Source organism: Poecile atricapillus, chromosome Z (genome assembly GCF_030490865.1).
Source record: "Poecile atricapillus isolate bPoeAtr1 chromosome Z, bPoeAtr1.hap1, whole genome shotgun sequence".
Classification (NCBI taxonomy): domain Eukaryota; kingdom Metazoa; phylum Chordata; class Aves; order Passeriformes; family Paridae; genus Poecile; species Poecile atricapillus.
The window spans coordinates 20,249,967-20,271,807 of record NC_081289.1 but is presented as its reverse complement, the minus strand read 5'-3'; the positions used below and the strand labels follow the sequence as shown (position 1 = coordinate 20,271,807).

The 21,841-nt window shown below is 42.6% G+C and overlaps 1 protein-coding gene across 5 annotated transcripts in view; it reads right to left on the bottom strand.

The window, feature by feature from the left end:
• Positions 1–4,703, bottom strand: part of LOC131573537 (caprin-2-like) — a 32,945-nt gene extending 28,242 nt beyond the window's left edge. For 3 of the 5 annotated variants that reach the window (XM_058827584.1, XM_058827586.1, XM_058827587.1), the window contains exons 1-2: positions 3,305–3,987; positions 1,566–1,628 (exon numbers count right to left, since the gene is read on the bottom strand). In XM_058827584.1, the coding sequence (XP_058683567.1) occupies positions 1,566–1,628; positions 3,305–3,553 (312 nt within the window). In that variant the 5' untranslated portion in view covers positions 3,554–3,987. Of the gene's footprint in view, positions 1–1,565; positions 1,629–3,304; positions 3,988–4,597 lie in introns of those variants that run through there. The other 2 variants (XM_058827585.1, XM_058827588.1) reach the window with 2 other exon arrangements.
• Between the last annotated feature and the right edge of the window lie 17,138 nt (positions 4,704–21,841).

The window sequence follows — 21,841 nt, the reverse complement described above, 5'->3', positions numbered from 1 at the left end:
AAATTAAAACTATAGATGACATCAAGTTATATTAGAGCACCACACTGTTATAGGCAGTTGGTTTCTTTAGGTGCTAAGATCTATTCAACTCTACTCCAGAATCAATTTATATATACAGCACAAATTTGCATCTGAAAGTTATAAATGCAGTATTTCTGTATCTTAACCACTGAAGCAGGGCACTTCACAAGACTAATTAAATATTGAGTGTATATGGCTTCTACAACAGTCAACTGAACAGTCTGACTACCACTTGTCAGTTCACTATGAAGAATGAATCTAATTCTTAATTTTAGTAGCCTAAGAAACTCCAGAAACTAGGATGAAGATACTAAAATTTAAAAAATGCAGCCCAGCTAGGAATACTAAAATCCAGTAACCAAGTTAATGCCCTTTTCCAAACACTGTCACCTAACAGCTTTTTGCAGTCCAGGACATATACCAAAGTAGTCAATATATTCAAGATTATTCCAACTTACAGAACATTGTTCAATAGTCTCACTGATCATGGCAGCAAACAGATTGTGAAGAACACCTATGATCTAAACCTAAACACAGGTGTTCTTGCCCACCTGATTCCAGATTGAGTTGAGAGGCATTGAAAGGTCATCAACCTACTCCAAACCATCAGATTTAATTAATTTACTTTTTCACTTGAAATGGCAAGAGATCACATCAGAATTTGCAGTTAAGTACTAAATGACAATTTTCTCCAAAATGTTTACTCTACATCTAAGAAGTTACCATTTTCCCCTCTTATCCCATTTACATCTAACTCTTTTACAAGTGATTCACAGTAAGAAAATAGAATTTGTGTTCTCACACTGCTACACTGTGATAAAGTTCATAATCAATGACATTTTTCCAGCTGGTTCATTAGCAGGATCAGTACTATCACTGAAGCGTCAGTACCCCTCACTCAATTACTCTTTAGCATGTCTACCACATTTTAAAAATGTGACTCCTAGATTACTAGGGCAATAAACTCTTTGGAGTATGTGACACTGCTACTTAGCTTTGCTAAAGCTTTCATGTTACAGAAACTTGGTTTCAGATCTAGAATCCATTCTAGACCGAGACAAAAAAAAAGCCAGCACTGTCAGTTATAGTAACAGCTACTTGTAACCAACAGTACTGTGAAGACAACAGGCAATTTCAAGTAATAGCTGCTACTGAAGAAATAATGAGGATTAATTAGCCACCTCCAAATTCTTGAGGCTTGGGTTCTAACATTGCACTGCCATATAGTTCAGCTGCACACAATTACCTCATTAAGAAACACAGGTGCAGGAGCACTGAAGCTGAAAGTCTACAGAGCAAAGATAAACAGGGATCTTCTATTACTTCAGGGAACACCATGAAGGTTAAAACAGGATACAGAGCTTGTGGGCTCAACATTCAGCCTGATTACCAACAATTTGTTAATTTGGTTTTGTGAAAAATACCTTCACAAGCCTGTAGGCACTGCTTCTGTAAAAACACCCTCATCTCCTTCAGCAACCCATCCTTCCTGCCACATTGGAAGGTTTTGAGGCCTTTCACGCCTGAAAAAAAAGCAAGCTTACCAATTGGTCTTGATTGAGGGTTTCTCCCTTCTTCAGACGATTTTTGTAGTCTTCTAGTTTGAGCTGCAGAAAATTCAAAGTAAACATTATACATAAATCAATATAGAAATTAAGTAAGGAGTACAAGTGAAATACTGTAACACAACATAAAGCCTCCTACTTCCCCTTTTTTCTGGAGAAAGGAACACAGCTTTTGCTATGCCCTTGATTTGGCAATTTCAGTCTGCAGGACTGTCTATTTCCTTTCCCTACCACTGATCTTTCAGTTCTTACTTGCTAATTTTGTTTTATTTAAGAACTATTAATGTATTGATCCAAGATCTTTAAGTGGCTTCAAATACACCCAGTGTCCTTGGTTAAGTTAGGCTTGTTTAGCTTTACCAAGTCAACGCTAGAATTTACTTATATTTTCCTTGAATAATCCTTGTTATGTCTTTCAAAAATTTGGCTTCAGTTACATCAAAAATTTATAGCCCTGTTCCCTAAAAAAGCAGACAAGTGTACTCAGGGAAGAAATAAGATTTATTTCCAATATACCAAAGCAGTCTTTAAATGCTGACGTAAACAGCACAAAACTAAACTATTTGGTATTGCAAACTTCTTTAGGGAAAAAAAGGTGACTTCACTGCCATGAAGTCAAATATTATTCCATTTGTGTATCTAGAGCTTCACTGACACAGGAGCATAAGACTAAGAATACTTTCTACTCACTTTATTAAGTCACACCTCTTTGCTGATAAGGCCACATAGTAATTCTTGTGAAAATCAAAGGTACTAGAGAAATTCACAGCAAAAAGCTTCCTTGGACAGAGATAGAATACAACACAAAGTTGTTTAATCACACAAAGGAAACACACTTGTCTGATGTTATTCAAAATTACAGCATGATGCATGACATGAGACAGCAGTAATACTGCATCTCCTGCAGGATGATCAGGTCCCCTAAGCACATGGCCAGATGTCTGATCTACTCTCTCTCCTTGCCCTAAGACATAACTAAAAGCTTTTCAGACATTCAGAGTAGCACAATATATAGATACAATTGCTTTACTTGTAATCCTGATCCAGCACTGAGAGCAACAGCCCCATTATATCTTTTATCCTACAGAAAATATTCTCTCAATTCAAAACCAAGCACTAAGCCTTCAGTCACCTGCCAATCATCTGAAAAGCCTTAGAGGGCAGAAGTCTGACTAGCACAGCTACAACATTTTAGGTGTATCATTATCTTAGTTCTTATTCTTACTAACACTGTTCTGTGCCCCCAGCCTCAGAAAAGCAGAAGTCAAAACAGGAGATCAAACTTTGGAGGATTTCTGCATGAAGGTTTTCTAGTAAGTAACATTTGCCTGTATTTAAAACATGTATGTCAGATACTTATGTAAAGGGCAATACGTATTTTATATAATCTGACATTTCCGCTGTCAGAAGGAACACTTGTTTTAACTTCCAATTTTATAAACAATTTACATCTAAATTACTATCAGATTCATGTAACTGATGAAAGGTTTCTGCAAAACTATAAACCACATATAAATCAGATCCAAGTTTGTTCTGAACTGATTTTGTCCAGAGAAGCATCTTTCGTTTTGATCAACATATATTTGCTCTCTATAGACACGCATAACCTTATTCCAGCTATTAAAAATAATAGAAATAACAGGAAATAATATTTTAAAGGCAATGAGCTTTACTATCAACAGCTTAAATAGGTGCCACGGACAAGAAAGCCAAGTTACCTTCTTTTTCTCGATGTTCCTGATCTTGTGTTTGAGGCAGATGAGCCCGTTGTCGATGTAGGTCTCATACGCTTGGGAAGGAGAGGCCGCCGTGCTCAGCGCGGACTGCAGGGGGCTGGCGGGAGCCGGGCTCTCCCCAGTCGGGGTCACCTGCTGCTTAGCCGCCTTCATCCTCTTCTCCTCCCCTTCCTCCGACCGGCCTGAAGGTGATGATGCACGATGGAAAGGGGCCTGGGAAAGCTGCACCATTGAAATGGATGGAGCTGCGAAGAAACTCTTTTATTTAGCTCTCTCACACCCTGCACCCCCTTTTCAAGTTACAGCTTTTCTTGTCACATCACGTATTAAGACGCGTAGGCACAAAACTGAGCCTCGGGAAGGACCGATCGCAATTTTTCCACGCGTCTCTCTCCCTTTCAAAATATCCGTAGCAAGAATTTCAAAGCAAGGCAAACTTCGTATTGTTCGAAGCCTCCCCACCCATCCAAACACCAAAAATCCTTTACATAGGCAGAATTAAACAGTACGGGGGACGATTCCAGAAACCCAATATAGTGACCATATAAAACTAGGCAGGTTTCCTGCACACATCACCCACAGCGGAAAAAACTGCAAGCAAGCAATTGCAAATCACGCCGCCAGCCTGGCATCCGGGCTGCAGCCTGAATGAATATTTAGAAGTGGCATGCCTGAAGGTACAGCCCCTTTTCTCACTCCCATTAAATCGATTTTACCCTTTCATGACCTCCGAAGCAATCCAACCGAGAACTTAAAAACAAATAAATTAAAAAAAAAAAAATAAAGGGGGGGGGGAAGGAAAATGTTTGATAAAGTAAACAGCTGCCTTAGTTACAAGAGCATCATTCTTCGCGAGGAACTGGTCCCTGCCTACACCCATCCAAAAGACGTGCCTGTGTCACGGCAAGACACCGGCTTCCATGGGAGGGGCTGTAACCTTGAGCAGAGAGTTTCTGCAAGAGATGCTCGGCCACCTTCATCTTCAACTACTTACGGACACCTGCTCCTGGAAAGCAATGACACCACAATTCTGCCTGCCCGCCGCCGGGGAGGCCGCACCACACCGCCCCAGCGGGCAACCAGGGCAGAACCTGCCTTTCCCCGGGACAGCCCCCGCCGCCGGGGGAGCCGGGGCGAGCCCTCCATCGCGTCCTTGCCAGGGATGGGCAGGAAGCTCCTCCCGGGGGGAGAAGGGCACGGCCGCCACCGCTCCCCGAGCGGAGCAGCGGACCGGGGAAGAGAGAAGCAGCGGCTCCTCCCTGTCGGGGGATTCACCTCCTCCGCCTCCCGCGCCTGCGGTGGCCGCCGCGCTGTGGGGGCCCGCGGTCCGCCGGCCTCGCACCGCCTCGCTCGCTCCCGCCTCCCCGCTCACCTCGGTGCCCGCACACGCTCTGGCCCGCCCCACCGCCCGCCCCCCCGCCTCATATAGCGGAGGGGCGGGGCGGCTCGGCGCCGGTCACCGCCCGCCTCCCAATGGCCGGCGCCGCCTCACCCGCCCGCCCTGCGCCGGGCCTGAGGGCGGGCCCGCGGGGCGGCTCCCGTGAAGGTCGAGGCGTCCCGCCCGGGCACCGCCCCACAGCTGGGTTGCTCTGGGAGTGGAGCGTCAATCTCTCCGCTGGGATCGGGAGCTCCTGCAGGGACCCGAGTGACGGCCCTGGCGGGGAACGGGACGTGCGGGGACAGTGGCGTTGCCACCCGCTTCGTGGGGAAGGGACGTCAGGTGTGACACTCCGCCATGTGCCGTCCGTGAGGGAGAGGCTTGGCACAGGGCCCTGGCAAAGCCACGATGCGCTGCCGCATGGCGTGTATCGCAGCAGCCGCTCACGATAGTCAGCCCGGGGCAGGCTGCCTCTCTGAACACCCCCAGGAGAAGGGTTCCATCCTCCCAGTGCAAGGGGATCCCCATGGCCTCCAGCCCTTCACAGCCCACTGTTCAGTCACAGCCTTTGGCTGGTGCGGCCGTGAGACAGAAACAGTGTTGGTCTGTGCCTGTAAACCAGCTGCAGGGTTCCTCTGGGCCCGTGCAAAGGTCCTGGAGGAGACTTGCAGGACTGTGGGTCGCCTTATGTAACAAAAAACGTGAATGTCCTCTGTTGCCGCTGGTGCTGAATAGATCGCACGGACACAGGTCGAGGTGTGGTGGAAGGAAGAGAAAGTTTATTTCTTCTCCCAGGATTTATAGGTTTCTGACCACGGCCAAGGATTGGATGGTCAGGATAACACTTTCTCACTGCACTGGCCATGAGAGATGCCCATCACAAGACGTGTAACAGAAAGAATGTACACATATCTATGTTTATAGTTACTGTCCTGGGAAAGTCTTTAGAAAACCATGTCAGCAAGCTCAGAAGCTGAGTTCAGGGTGACAGTCCTCTAATAGTCACAATTAGACTGGAGTCCAGCCTATGACTGAGCTGTACACTAGACCAAGGCACTGAGTGCCACATCCCATCCTTAAACACCTTCAGGGACATTGACTCTACCACCTCCCTGGGAAGCCCATTCCCATGTCTAATCACCCCTTCTGTGAAGAAACTCTTCCTAATGTCCAACCTAAACCTTCCCTGGTGCAGTTTAGGACTATCCTCTCATTTTATCCCTTGTTACTAGAGAGAAGAACCCAACTCCCCACCTGGCTACAGACTCCTTTCAGGTGGTTATAGAGAGTGATAAGGTCTCCCTCCCCATGGCCTCCTTTTCTCCAGGCTGAACACCCCCAGCTCCCTCAGCCGCTCTCCACAGGACAAGCCAATGCCTCCTAACCATGCAAACTCTTGATAACTAGTAAAAGCACTTGAAGTGAATTGAATACACACAATAAAGTAATCACAAACAAACTTCTTTTAACCCCTAGCAATCAGTGCCACAGAAGGTATCAAAGACTGGAAGACAAGGGAAAAGACCTTCCAAAGAGCAGAGGACTAAGCTGGAAATCTGTTTTCTGTGTTTCTGTTTTTGTGGCCATTACCAGGAACAATAAATATATGGCAAGTTCATAGCAATCCTGAAAGTTGTGAAAGTAATGAAAGCAGAGACATTTTGAAAGAGATAAGTGAGTCAGTGAGGAAGGACTGCAAAGGCAGGTTTTACAGAACACAAGTATTTATGTAGTACATGGCATGGATGAGATAACTGGGGAGGAAAGGTTATACGTAAGAAAGATTGTTTTTAAAAGTAAAACAAGAAAATGATACATGATTTAAACAATAAAGTGAATTCACAGAGTATCACAGAATCAGATTCAGTTGTATGCAACCACCTGTAGCATCCACAATCTTGCCACTTTTCAATGTGTCAAACTTTAATCACGTGTCTAAAAAGTCTTCATTTTTTTAAAGCCCTGGCTCCTAGATTGAGGTTGCTTTGTGAGGCAGTTTTCATGACTGAAAAGGAATGCTAATGAGTAAGATTCAGCTTGTGTCTAGGATCAGCAGTGTGCTCTGAGAGTCCTTCCAGTAGATTTCTGTGGGTTTTTCTCAAAGCTAACACAGATGGGCTAGATCCTTGAAAAGTAATTATAAAATTAATGATCAGCTAATGCATTTATTAATAAGAAGTCATAATTAACATTCATACACCTGGGACTATTCTGTAAGTCATAATTACTGCTGACAAACTGCTATATAATGCACTTTTACAATTATTTGTATAAAAGAGGGAAAATCAAAAGGAAAATTCATACAAGATAAATCCATATTTAAAATCAAAGGATATTTTAATTGCATTTTTTAAAAGTAGAGAGTATCTGAGACTAATGCTATATACATTTATAGTATATCTGTGGTCTCTAGAGCACTGTAAAGAGTGTATTAGTGTGGTGAGGTCAAGCCCAGTGAAGTTAGGAAATGCCAGGATTAAGCACAGTCTTAATTAATGAGTTTAATGCCATTTTGCAGATCCATCGTGAGATCATCTCTAAGTAGATGATCATAGGTTATGATAGTCTAGCCATGCATCAGTCATAGTCATGGGGATCTGTGCCTTTTACTCCAGGATCAGATGGGGAATACACTCTAATGACTGCAGAAAAGTGTTCTGTTCTTTTTGTCATGTTTGACTGGTTATCCTCTCCCACTAGGACTGCCCTGATTTTTCCCAGTCCCAGAAATTTATCCCGCTCTCATTTTTTCTCAGATTCCATTTTCCATTCCTGAGCCCCAGGCTCAGTCTTTCTCCCCAGTTCTGCATGTCCAGGTCACAGGTTCCTTTGAGAAGGAGGATCTCCTCTGCACACAATTCCAACCCTTTGCCCAACCACTTCCAGTTTTCCACACCTGACTTTATCCAGCCCACTAAACCCCTTCCTAATCCCAGTCATGTTCAACATCAGCTGCGTCTCTCCAGCTGCAGTGGGCCAACCCACAGCCAGTTGTGGTGAGCACTGAGACCAGGTTCCCATTTTCATTCCCTGCCATCCCTTCTGTTACTGCACTGTGAAACTCTGGGAAGTGGATATGTAGAATAAGATCAGCTGCTTGTTAACTTTAGGAGAGAAAGATAGACTGTGAAGATGTTGCAAAGATTATCCACTGATGGATGAGAGAAACCTAATTCAGTCATGGAACATATTTCAGACAGGAAGGCTAAGGAATTCTGGATCCAACATGAGATGAATACATTAGGTCTCACAAAGAGGATTGTTATTCAGTATTACACCAAATTTATTTTGAAAAAACCTGGAGGAAATGCATTGGTACAAGGCAGATTTATGCTGAAAGGGTGTTTTTTTCCACATATAAACCCTGTGGCTGCCTGTCTGCTGTTCAGAACTCAGAGCCAAAGAGTCTGGAGAAAGGTTTGCTCCACGCAGTGTCCACCACTGCCTTACACAAGCTGCTGCTGTTAGTGATTTCTAACTTTGGAAGTGCTTCTTAAACATATACTTCTTCCTTCACACTCTAGCTCCTTGTCTCCTGTGTTGTCATCACAGGATGCTGATTTCAGTTTCCTTGTATAGAAAATTTTCCTCCTTTTTTGTCTCCATGTTCAATCCTGCCCAGCAAACTGGTTCATGTTCCTGCTCTTCCCATGCTACCAGTGCCAGGCATCCTTTCCAATTCCCAGCCAGTTCCATTTGCCTGGCTCACTTCTCACATCATCATGAAAAGGTGATTCCGTTTCATTCCTCTCATTTCTTTTTTTTCACTTTTTCTTTTTTTCACTCACTGACTGTGTTTTCAACAGAAAAATTCTCCCCAAATTTTCAAGGGAAAGAAGAAAGGGAACAACAAAATTAAGCAGAAATAGTTACTGTGCCTGGGAGCAGCCATTACAAGCTTAGCCAAATTTTACCTATGTAGCTCCAGGCAAAACAGCATGTGTTTAATTAAAGTCCTTGTTAACAACTATAAGATCTGCAATGAAATGGAGTTTTGCTCCCTGGCAGAAGCTGAAATTCCTGTTTCCAGGCTGTGGGTTTCTGGAATTTCAGTGAAAGTGCAGAAAGAATCCTGTGAACTGCTTGTTTTTTCAGTCCCACCTGGAGTCACCAAATGATTTGGGTTGGATGGGACATCTAAAGGTCACTTAATCCAAACCCTAGTGCATCTCAACTCAATTTGAAGCATTCACTCAGAATGGAAGAGTTCATGTGGAACTGAAAAACTCTTAAAGCAAAAGCGAATTTTAGAAGTGCTGGGCAAGCTTAGTAAAAAGAGGGACCAGCCAAGCAGAAAGGTGATGTGATCTGAGCAGTGGAAGCAGCAACACCCGCCTCTTTTAATGTCTCTGTCCTTGCTTAGGACTTAATCAAACCTCAGCTGCAAAAGGGGAAATGTTGCATAGCAGGTATTCATATGGGATTTCTTTATTGTGTGTGCATGAGTAAATAGTTTTTTAAAAAAAGTCACTGGTTTTCAGCTGTGAGATTAAAGAGTCTGTAAATGCTTTGAAATACAGGCCGGTCCATGAAAGTGGATTTGTTTTTGTGTCAGAAACATTTCTTTTTGATGCAATGATACATGAACACATGTGGAGTCTTATTTTCTCCACACCACCTCTCCTATCCCCTTTTTTATGTGCCTGGCACGGATGTGGTCTTAGAAAAAAGCTGGGCTGTGCATTATAACAGTTGAGTTCAGGAAACATTCTTAGGTTTTGCAGGATTTAGAAGATTTACAGTGAATGTGTAAAATAACTGCAGGAAAATATATTTTTATGGATAATGCAATTGAACATTGACCTTTAGGCTAAATTAGGCTATCTCTGTTACAAACTTCTGAAGGATTTTACCTGGATGTGTTCTTCATTTTCTAGATGTATTAGGATCTGGTTGAAGGTACAGAGCATTCACAGCTGCAATTAGCATAAAAAAGGGGATGCTTTGAGCATAATATGGTCTTTTGAATACAAATATCCTGGAGATTGAGGAATTATGTCTTGAATTATGTACACAAATTTAGTAGCATCTGTGACTTTTGCCTGTAGAAAAGGGAGATTATCCCACCTCCACCATTCACAGGAATGCTGATAAAGAACTGCCCTGGATATTTGTCCATTTGAAACCAACAGTGTCTCCAAAAGAGATCTTTATTATTTAGTTTTGTTAGGTTGTGGAAAAATGTTTTATTTTTCCTAAAGGAAAGGAGAGTTCTGTGGTGGAAAGAGTTTATTGAAAAGAGGAACTATAGAACTGCAGATGCTCACAGTTCTGTACATGATACTGAGATACTGGGTGTGCTACCTTCATCTGCTCCTCTGGCAGAACCCAGATCGTCCAGGGATTCTTTGCTTCCCAAGGAGTGCCTATGAATTTCTTGGTGTCCTTGTCCTTCCATCACAGCCCTGAAGAGCCCTTGGATGCTGCAAGTTTCTATTAAAATATTACTCTGCTGCAGCACTGCTTTTTTGCTATGGTTTTCACTTCCATTAAAATAGCTTCCCAGCTGTTTTTACAAACCTTTCTCAGGTCCTTCTTTTTTAGATTCCTGAGTTCTTATGTAATCACATTTTCTTCTCCCAGAATTTGGTTAGCTTGTCTACTGACACAGCAGCAGGATCCTTAATGGCTTATGGCTCTGGTCTCTGTGTTACAGGGTATCTCCTGGCACCTCACAAGCATGAATCCCAGACTGGCTGTACCCTTACAACCACCATTCATGGGTCAGAAATATTTAAGTTAAATGGGTGTTAAAAATACAACAGTCTGACTTGCTTGGGCTTTTGATCCAGTTAATCATCTTAAGTATGGTTTAGATAGTAAGGAGTTGGACAGTTTTCATGTCTTTTACTCCACAACCAATAATCTGACTGCTCCAGAGAGGCTAATGGATTTTTATTATCCCCAGGGAAATTCTAATGACAGATTTATTTCCTTCTTATTGCCACCTAAACACCTTTGATCTCAGGCTTTTCAGGTGGACCTGTGAAAAATGTTTTCACCTCTGTTTCCCTTTGAATCCTACTGTGCCACTGATGCATTCTGGGACTCAATTAAAATTAATTTAAAAGTCTGATTTCAAACCATTGCAGATTATCTCTGCAATTTGGTAGTTTCCTCTGCATCATTACCCAATAAGTTGAGAGGAAAGGAAAAAATAGGCCCCACATTCTGATTTTTTTCTCATTAGGAAGAAAGGATGAGTGGTAGACAATTGACATTCCTGAAATCTCTCTGTGACCTAAATTCAGGACTCAATTTCTGTGGCTTCATTTTTTTTCTTCAAGTTCTGAGCAATTTAATATGCAAAATGGGCATCTGTATGTAATTGAATAAAAAGAGGGGCAAAATTTGGCCGCTTCACAAAGTGCTATTGTGAGATTCAGTCAGGAGGAAAAAAAAACATCTAAAATTATTAGTGAACAAAGCTTGGAGATTGTAGGGATTTTTATTATCAGTTAACTTATTTCTTTCATCTGTGCTCCTGTAAATAGTTAAATTTTACATGAAATAACATGGTATTTTTATGGGGAAAATGTTGACAAAAGTTTAACATAAATGGTAAAGAGAAATAGGGAAAAATCACAAACTGGAGACCCAAAGCATCTCTCTGGTACTTTTATAAAGCAGAGAAGTGTTTTCTAAATATGTGTATGTGTATGTGTCATTTTATTTTGGCCATCTTGTCACAATATAAAACAATACTGAACACGTGAATGCAAATAAACACATTCAAGATTTATAGAATAGGTCCTGTCTTTCTTGAAGACTTCCAATGATTCCTTGCAGAATTCAAAGTATGAAAACCAATTTTGATAATAATCCCTCATTTTTCTACTTTTTAATAAAATCCAGGTTCTTCATTAATTTATATTCTAAAAATATCTCATCCTGCAACCATTATTTTCTTGGACTCACCAGAAAACAAATTACTCCTAAATCTATCAGATGTTTATAAAAAATAGCCATCAATTTTTATGAGAAATAAGAATATTTTTGACAATTTTTGACACAGCTGAAAGCATCCCGACAATTTCATAAACATCTCAGAGAGCAGCATGCATTTGTCCAGGGATTCTGACATGTTTGGTCTTAATATTTTGTATATTATTAAAATTAATTCAGTATTGGCCATTGATTTAAACCCCTGTCTCATCTGCCTCCCATTTTCATTTACTCTCGGTATCTGTTACAAAGAAAGCTCAGTCTAAAAATGTCGGCGTAGAAACTAACCTGATTTTCTCTTACCTTATTAAGTTTTGCCACAAGAAGGAAGCTTTCACTTGAAACAACTTGATTAAGTAAAATCTAAGTATGCTTCATACATTTTGATTACGTACTTTACATATTTTATGTTTGCTATGTTGATGTAAGAGCGGTCATTCACACGAGTGTCAGAACATGGAACCACAGGGAGTATAAACTGCAGCTGAACCTGCAAATTGGTTTTGTATTCAGGACCCTTATTAGCCTTCTGCGTAAGACCATGTTTAACTCTGAGCAATTGACTAATCCCACTGACTTCATTAAGGCAATATGCAAGTTTCATTTTTATTAAAAATTCATATTGAAAAACATGGGTGTTTTTGCCTTTGCTGTTTTTCCTGCTCACAAGAGTTGTGATTTTCATGGGATGGTTCATCTTCTTAAAGAGAAGTAGCAAGTGCTTCCTTGAGGTAAAAATCTAAGACAGCTTTCCAGGACAGTATTAGGATGCTAGTGAAAAAGTTACATGAAAGAACTTTACTTAAAGTGTTTATGAATAATTATTTCTTCTTGGTACTATTCCTTCATCTAATTCAGATACATATGTATTATTATGTTTTAATGGGTATGAATGCTGGTCAGTTCAGACATCCTGTTAAAAAAACAAAACGCAACACAACAAAAAAAAAAAACCCAAAACAAAAACAAAACCTTAGTGATTCTGCAGCACTTTGAGAATGCAGACACGTAGTTATAAAAAAGCAATGAATGATGTTATCAAAAGCATACTGCTCTTATAGCTCCTACAGCCAATGGAATACCAGGAACATTTTCTAGTTAAAACAAAAACAAAAACAAAAACAAAAACAAAAACAAAAACAAAAACAAAAACAAAAACAAAAACAAAAACAAAAACAAAAACAAAAAACCAAAACAAAAACATCTCTGAAGCTTGACTGGATATAGGAGGATAATCAAATTTTCCTGGTTTTCAACAGGCTGCATACTAGATAAATAACCTGTGACATAATGAGAGCCTTCAGCCTCCAGACAGGGTAACAGCAGCAGAGTATCTTCAGATCCTCAGAAGAGTAGTCTTGTCCCATCACAGCTGATAACAAAGAGCCAGGAGTGAACTTGGGAGGGAGGTAGAGATTTAGTGACCATCCTACAGCTTAGCAGGAAAACTATAAAAAACACAACGAAGCACAAATCTTCTCTTACAGTGATGCTGAAAGGCAGCATGAACAGATCTTCATGTTTCTATGATGAACAAATATGTATTCATTTCACAGAATAAAACACCCTGGATAGATTCAATAGTCAACAGTGTGAGGATACACAGGATTGTTAACATAAACTGAAAAAAATTCCCCTGTGTGACTGGTGAGTGGATCAGAGCTGGGATGCAGAATCAGGAGCCATTCCATCCTAACATCCTTCAAGACCCCTGGGGTAGGTAGGACCCCCAGTAGCCCTAGACCCAGCAGACTCCGTAGCCAAAAGTCTCCACTTCCAGAAATACTGAACAACCTATAGCTCCTTCTGACCTCAGAAGTAATCAGAAAGGTCCAGCCACTCTGAAAACTAAACCAAAAGCCCCTTAGTCTGCAAGTACTTGTTCACAAGTTTATGTTGAAGTACGTAAGTAATACTGCAAGACACCACCCAGCCTTCATTGAAGGCACTGGGAATTTTGCCGTGGGCTTCTCACTAGTCAGTATTTTGCCCCTCACTCCCTCTGTACTTATGTATTCAGTGGAAACCAAAATTTGACTTCTGTGCTCACAAAAAAAGCCCCAAACCAAAGCAAACAAACAAACAAATCCTCACCTTGAATGTTTGGATATCTTTTATGAAAAAGATTTTAAATTAAAAATATCCACATTCCCCCTTATCTTGCCACAATGCCTACACATGATGTTGCTGTTAGCTTCACATTTCCAAAGGTTTACCAGTTTCAGGTTTGTATTTTAATTTGCTCCTGTGGAAAGTTTCTTTTGCTGTGTGGTTCAAGTTTCTTGTACCTTTACAAAAAAATCCCTCAAGCAATGCCTGACTGCAGTTAGGTGGATGTTTCTGCTCCCTGCAGGGAAACATACAGCAAAAACTCAGAGGATCTTGAAAATTACCCAGAAACTGCATTGCTCCTCATTTATAAAGATACTCAGGTGTGATGGTCATATGACATGCCAATATAATTTATAACTGTTCTTTTGGTAGTTATTATTTGTCTTCCTTCAGTGGATCATGGGCTGAGTCTTAGACTCACTTAATAGCTGTGGGTTTGTTTTTTCTTCAAATGACACAGGGGATCCACAGACCTGGAACATTCCCAGGAGTGAAATTACTCTACACAGGGCAGTTCAATATTGCTCAGCTCCTCTTCTGCTCTTTGCTTTACATGGTGGGATGTAGCAGAGAACACCCAATATATCAAACCCCAAACTTTATGAAGGACCTTAGGGTGGAATATAAATAGTTGCCTAAATTTCCAATGCAACTTAAAGAAAATATTTTTATGAGACTTCTGCCCCTCCAGCCTCACAGCAAATGACCTTTCTCACAGCCAAACAATTATGTGATTATTTGCACTGAAATTATATATACAGACTTCAAGTAGAAAAATTATAGCAATTTAATGGGCTACAAAACATTTCTAAGCTTTTTTTTTCCATGTTTAGCTGATGTTACTCTTGCTATTAGGAACTTTTTTGAGGCAGCAGGTGCAGTTGAGTAGAACTTTACATGAAAACTTCCCTTGAAAACTGGCATCAAACATAATAATAAAAAAAAAATATGTCAAGTAGCAGATTGAATTTTAGCAAATTGACCAGATGCTTTCTCTGCCTTACAAACAGCCTGTGGCCCCAAATATACAGAGGAAGAAGAAGCTACTGTACTTTTATATCACAATTATCAGAAGAGAAGCATGTGCTTCACTCTGTGTGTGTGTAGGAACAGGGGGTGTTTACATTTTGCAGATTGAGAAGAAATGGGAGTGTTTCTAAATAGATGCATTTTATGTGATTAGTATGTTGCCAGTCCAGCAAAGCAGAGGCTTATGTGCACAAGAAATTAATTTACTCCAATTTAATTTAGCACCATGATGTGATTTTTTTTTTTTTTTTAGTTTCTTTATGCTTTTTAAAATATACTGATTAGCTAACAAGTGGTTTGTTAAAGTCGTGTTAATTGTTCCAGCAAGTACTGTAAGTGCAGCATTCAGACAGAGCTTAGTTAGTTTTATCCAGCACCTTTTATGGGAATCTCATGGTTGTCTGGAAGTTTCCCATCCCAGGAGAGAACATCTGTGATGATGGATAGCATTCTGATGAGAGAGGAAAGTTAAACCATGTTTTTAATCATCTGTTGATTAGTGTCATCCTGTTTCCTTTTTTTTTCCATCCCCCAAATATTCCATGTTCTTTAGGGGTTATAAGACCTATGTCCAACGCTTCTTTATTGATGCTGCTTCTTTCTCATAGCCCCAGGCTACCTGCTTTCCTCCTCCATCAGACAATTACACAGGATGAAATGTGCAGCGTGAAGTGGTGGGAAGGAAAGGATGACTTGAACTCATTATTTGGAGAGATGCGTAACAATGAACTGTTTGTGATGCTGTTGGAATAATATATGAGATAAATTAAGTGGAATTGACTTTGCCGTTTTGCATATGATAATGGAGAGTTTTATAGCAATGCTTTAAAAAAATTACAAAGGTGATTGAAATTATGATACATTTGGGTTCTACCTCATACATCAATAAGAGAGTTGTGGCAGTGTTTTCTAAATAGATAATAGAGAACAGTGAACTCATACACATGCTTTAAAACTGTGATTTGAAAATTTCCCACTCTGTTGCATAGTCATGCAGCTTGTTACTTGCACATTTAATTTCTTTTGAATCCTTTTAGCCCAGTGAATGATTATAATTATAAAATGAATGTACAGAAGACTCAATAATTTGTTATTTTTATTGCTACCTAGACACTAAGGCAGGTAGAAGTAATGATGAATGTGTGGGGCTTTTCAAAGCCAAACGTACTTATTCTGTTGGACATAGGTTTTCCACTAACTTGAAAATTTGAATGAATTTACAGTTTACAAGACATGACAGAAAGACAGTGCTACAAACAGGAATCTCGGTTTCCTTTCTGTTGCTCACATCAACTACTGTACTTAAAAGGGCTATGGCTGAAAACAAGGAGTAGTGGTCAGCTAATATCCACAATTAATTTGTATGTTGGTTTTGTTGTCTGGCTTTGGTGGAGTTTTTTGGTTTGGTTTGGTTTTTTGCTTGCTTATTTGTTTGTGGTTTTTATTCTTAAAAAAAACCCCAAATGAACAAATTTTTTTAAAACCTGAAGTTTAAAAAAAAAAATTGAAATTAGGTGGAAATTCCAAGGGGAAGGGACAGCTTTATAAAGTTAGCAAGAAGCCTGGGTAAAACCCCATCTCATGCATGTACACATATAACTTGCACTCTTGCTACCATATAAATCAGAGAAAAGACTAAAACAAAAAGGTGCAGTTTTCACTTTTTTTGAGACCAAACAGCGTAATGTTTGTACTCTCTTCTCACTAGGTTTAGCCAATAACTTGGAAGTAACTGGCCAGACTCCCCTAAACAAGGGGACAGGCAATAATCTCCACAGTTTAAAATACCATTTCAACACTCATTACAGAGCACAGGACTGTGAGGGCACCCATCCTGGGTAATGGAGTGGGTTCCCCTGCAGCCACAGGCAGGCAGAAAGCATAATCCCTTGTACAAACACTGCCCTTTTACTTTGGCCAATCTCCACATCAGAAAATGAGGAGAAATCTTCCTCATGGTTCACAGCTCACCAACATTGCTGCTTTTCACCTGATTCAAGAGATGTAGGAAATAGTAAAGCACTAATGTGAAAGGAGAGGGCATCACTTTCCCGAGATTTTTGTGTTAGAAAATCAAAATCAAATGTCTCTATGTATCCAGGGCCAGAATTGCCTTCCAAACCACACGGCAAAAATTTCACCTCCTTAACTTCTCCGTAGCCCCTCAAAACCTCCAAAGCTCTGCACTACACTTCCCCGCATGCATATTAAATCAATCCTGTTTGGTTTTAGCTCCCTTTCTGAGCCCGCAGGTGAGACCGGGTGTGAGGGATGTCACATCCCCGCGGTCGGGGATTCCTCTGGAGGGAGGACGAGCCAGCCGTGACCCCGCGCTGCTCCCGCAGGATCGCGCCTTGCCCGGAGCCCCTCGCTGGTCCCGGGCTGCCATCTGCAGCTTCCGCGGCAGCCCGGGAGCCGGGAGCCGCAGCACAGAGCGCTGTTCACAGAGACACGGACAATAGCCGAGGGTTAGCTTGTGTAAACCAGCAGAGATGCTGCGGAGGGGGTGGGCTCTGCGCTCACTTGCACAGCGGGGAAAGTGCCTGCCCAGCAAACAGCCTGTCCCCCACGGAAAGCTGCGAACACAGACGAGGGCAAGCTCCTGCCTCCTGGCTGCTGCCAGGGGCCTTCCAGAAGCACGAGAGACAGCAGATGGTTACTGTGTGCGAACGCTACTCAAAAGCTGTTCGGGTCCTGATGCTTCTCAGCTCTCCTCCTATTCAATATTCTCACATATCTCTACGTTCTCTCTCATTCCCTTCCTAAAAGGCACATTCCTCACCTGCCACAGGAACATGCATTATACTACCGTTTACATATAGAAAAAACATCTTTTCCTTCATTTAGAAAACTCACTCTTTTCTGTTTCTTTTTAAGAGGCACGTTTGCTTAGTCTTCCTGTGAAATCCATGTTCCCATTTTCCATGTGATCTTTGTCTCAAACACTCAACTTGTGCCAGGACTGCCATCTACCCCCAAAGGTGCAGAGTCAGCAGCAAACCCAGGATGAATAGTTATCACTCAGACTTCAAAAGTGTGTCACACAGGCTAGACAAAAATGATAGAAACGTTAAAAGAGACAAAGCAGAGATAAAGGGGGAAAGCAGGGGGCAGGATCAGACTAAGCAGGTGATGTTACTTAGGAGAGTTAGTGTACAACATGGTTAGATTTTACTGTTTTTCCTTTTAGGGTACCTTAACCTCTGTTCATGACTATTTTGAAATTTGTAGAAGCTCTGTAACTTTAGAAGATGAAAAATAACAGGAAGAATTGGGGGGGAGGGGAGGAAGGAGTAAACAAGTTCTTTTTTTCCTGCTTTATTTCAGTGACACATAAAGGGGGACAGTAAATCTGATGCCCCTTCAGGACATAAAATAACTGCAGTACACAGCAGCTTCAAGAACAATGCCTATTTTTTTCCTCCCCTGGCATTTCTGTCCCTTTGAGTGGCTCAGGAGGAGCCCATGGACTGGCTGTGTGGCACCAGGGCACACACATGACACTGCTGTGCCCCAGGCACATTGATTTGTGCACCCAGTCATGCTGACCCACACGACACTGGAGCTATCCTGCCCAGCACTGCAACCCCTGCCAAGGCCCCCAGCAGGGTTTTTGGCACAGAGTCCCCTGAGCCCCAGGGAACTGTCTGCCCAGGGAGCTGGTGGAGTCACCATCCCTTGAAGCTTTTAAAATAAGATTGGATGTGGCACTTGGTGCCATACAGGTGGCCAGAGGTTTACTTGAGGTGTTAGGGCATGGGTTGGACTTGATGATCATGATCATGATCTTCCAACCTATTGGTTCTGTGAAAGGGTTGGACCACGGGCATTTTGGCAAATCAGATATAAAAGGGCTGCATTTACTGTTAATAATATACATAGATCCAATTAGGTCCTTGGGAACTCTCCCTGTACCACCATTACCAGGTGGCAGACTTTTTGTAAAGGGCTCTGTAAAGGCTGTGGTTTGCTCTCCAATTCCTTGCAAAGTGGCCTCGTCATGAAAGCAATCCTTGTGAGGAGCCATTAGTGACTGACCTGTGATGCTCCACCTGGATTCAATCCACTGCATTTTCCCAATTACTTAGTGAGGTTTCTCAAGCAGGTGGAAGACCTCCTCCCACTAGATCAGAACTCTGCTGCAGTACCAGACTGCTGTGGAATGCCATGGCCTAATTAAGGCATGGTAATGAGCAGCAGGAGCACATGGATGTGAAATCTCATTGGAGTGGAACAGGAGTTGTTGATTCTGGTTACATAGCGTCTGGGAATCAGCTGTAAATTTCACAGCCATTTAATTTGCACCTGTTCTCAAATGAAAGGACAGGGCCTTTTGACTCTATTGCAGTGGCCTCCATCTTTGAGCAGGATTTGGCCCTTGATACTCACTGTGCTCCGCAAGTTATAGATGCCATGTGTGCTTCCTGCATGTTCTGCATTTCCATTTCTTAGAGATAAAAATCACAGAAGGTATACCAGCAGCTATGGGGCACCATAGAACTCCAGGGCCTCTCAATGTAGCAGCAAAGCCCACCTACTGTTTTGTGACTTGATGTGTGCTCTCCCTAAAGCAGTGTTGAAAGAAGACTCTAAGTACATACAAGATCTATTTCTCTCATGATCACAGGTGGTGGGGAAGAGGTCACGGTCCTTGGCCATCTTATTTCAGGCAGAAGGGGAGCTCACAGATCATCACTTGGAGGCAAACACCCAGGATCCAGCTCCTTGATCAGGCAGAGCCATCAGGAAGCAGTTACTTCCTAGATGTCAGAAGGTGAAACACGAGGTGCAGCACTGCCAATCCCCAGGGCATCATGCTGTTCCATAGTTAAAATTCCTGGGAACAGACCTGGCAGCAGGGAAGTATCTCTAGCCCAGCTTCTAAGAAAATTGCCTGCCAAGTGTCCCAGCCCACAGCAGCGCTGGGCCTGTGCCCTACTTTGCTGTGGAGGACGGCCAAGTGGAGAGCTGCTCTCAGAACCTTGCAGAGCAGCCACATCCTCAGAAGAGCAGCACCTGGGCCAGGCTCACCGTGAGTGTAGCTGTGGCTCTCAGATCATCACACCACGCTCCAGCAGCAAGGAGAGCTGACAGATGTGTGCATCATCCCAGGAGCTGCTTTCCCTGCTAAGGGATCCTGCTGGCAGCAGCTCCTCTACACCTTTCTTATAGTCACCAACTACTTTTACTGGGCCAAATCTTGGATGAGACAGTGACACTAAAATTTACTCAGGCTGACAACCATGAGCATCACTTCGGGTATTATTTGTGTTCGCCCAGGTAAAAACTTCCTCTTTTTTTCCTTTTTTTTTTTTTTTCCCCCATATGTCCAGTGGCTCTTTGCCGAGATGAAACGAAAGCAATTAGAGCCCCAGTTTCCTGCGCCCGTGAGCAAGGAAGGGCGGGGATGAGGTCTGTGCTCGGTTTTTGCGGCTGGAGAGCGGGGCCGGCCGAGCCGCTGCAGCTCACAGCTCCATCCCGGGACCGCAGCCGGGAAAGGAACACCGAGAGCGCCGCCGGGATGCCCGGGACGCTGGGACTGCAGCTGGGCACGCCAGGGATGCTGTAAGTGCAGCCGGGAATGGCCAGGACGCGGTGGCCGCAGCCGGGACCGGGCCATCGCCACCTGGCGGCCTCCGGGAGCGGCCAGCACCGATGGCTCCCGCGGGGCCATCAGGGACTGAGGTTTTCCAATCCCCTCATAAACCTCCGTGGTCTCCCTGGTATCGTCAGGCCGTGCTGCAGAGGTCGGCAGCAAGAGCCACCCGTGCCACCCTTCTTTGCAGCCCTCAAAGTTCCCGATTCCCCCGTTCCTTTCCAAGAAGCATTCCACGGCATGTTTCCCAGTCCATTTCCAGCGCTCTCCCACCTTCTGGCTTCTGCAGGGATGCGGGGCCAAGGTCGCAGTTGAGGCATGAAGCCATGTCTGTGATGATGAGACACGAACAGCGAGGGCAAGGGCTGAGCAGGATCATGAACTGTCCCTTCCCGTGCCCAGAACTGAAGGTTAGGACGCCTGGGCAGTCTGTCCCTTTCCAGTCACTCTTCTACTGTGCCAGAGGTGATGGCAATGAGATGTCCCACACTCCTGTACTGATAAACTCACTCTCGGATACAGTAGAAAGTATTATCCAAATAAGTCTCATTAATATATATAAAAGAGATAAAAAACCTAAATTCGTGATGATAGATGGTGTGAAATGTTAACATCACATTCCTTTCAAACACATTCAGGATCTGGAGTACACAAGGATTCTGTGTACTTCTCTCCCAGAATGCGTAACTTCTCTGTAAGTATTAGTACATAAATATTAGCTTAACTATTCTCCATTAATGGAGTTCAAAGCTGCTGCTGGTCAACACGAACATGGAATTTCCAATAGAAATGCCACCAGCAGCAAAATGGGGTTTCCTGAAAAGGCTGGGTTGGCTACATGATACCCATCATGACCAAACAGCTCCACAATGGTTTTACAAATGCTACATATAGTTATCTTGAAAAGAAGCACCGGTTTTGTGTTGCTTTACTGTAATTTTTATCTACAGTTTATAGAGGAAGTTTATATGGAGGAAGCTAGCAGCATTTCCCTGGTGCCATTTCCAGTGTCTGAGAAAGGGGAGCTGGAGAGAAGCTGGACATGTGCTCTCTTTCCTCCTCATGGACAGATGTTCAGGGGAAAGAGACAGAAAACTAAAGCCAAAAAGGATTTAGTTGTGTCTCTGATGCTGACACTTGCAGGACCAGGTGTGTCAGACTCCTCTTACCCCTGATCTGGAGAAGCTAAAAAATTACATTAAGTGGTACCAGAACCATTTTGGAGGAGTTTCCCTTTTTCTTACGTTATACTGAAATTAAGTTTTTATGTGATTTCAGAAGAGCTGTAACTTTTTGGTCACCAGGACTGGATGGGACCCAGTCATCTGCTCAGAAAGCAGGTCTCAGGTTCAGTGTTGTAGAAGTCACAGAGACTTCAAAATAGTACAAATCAGCATAAAATTACTCCTCATACAGCATCATACAAAAGCAACAGAATTTGCCATTGCATGCTTCAGCA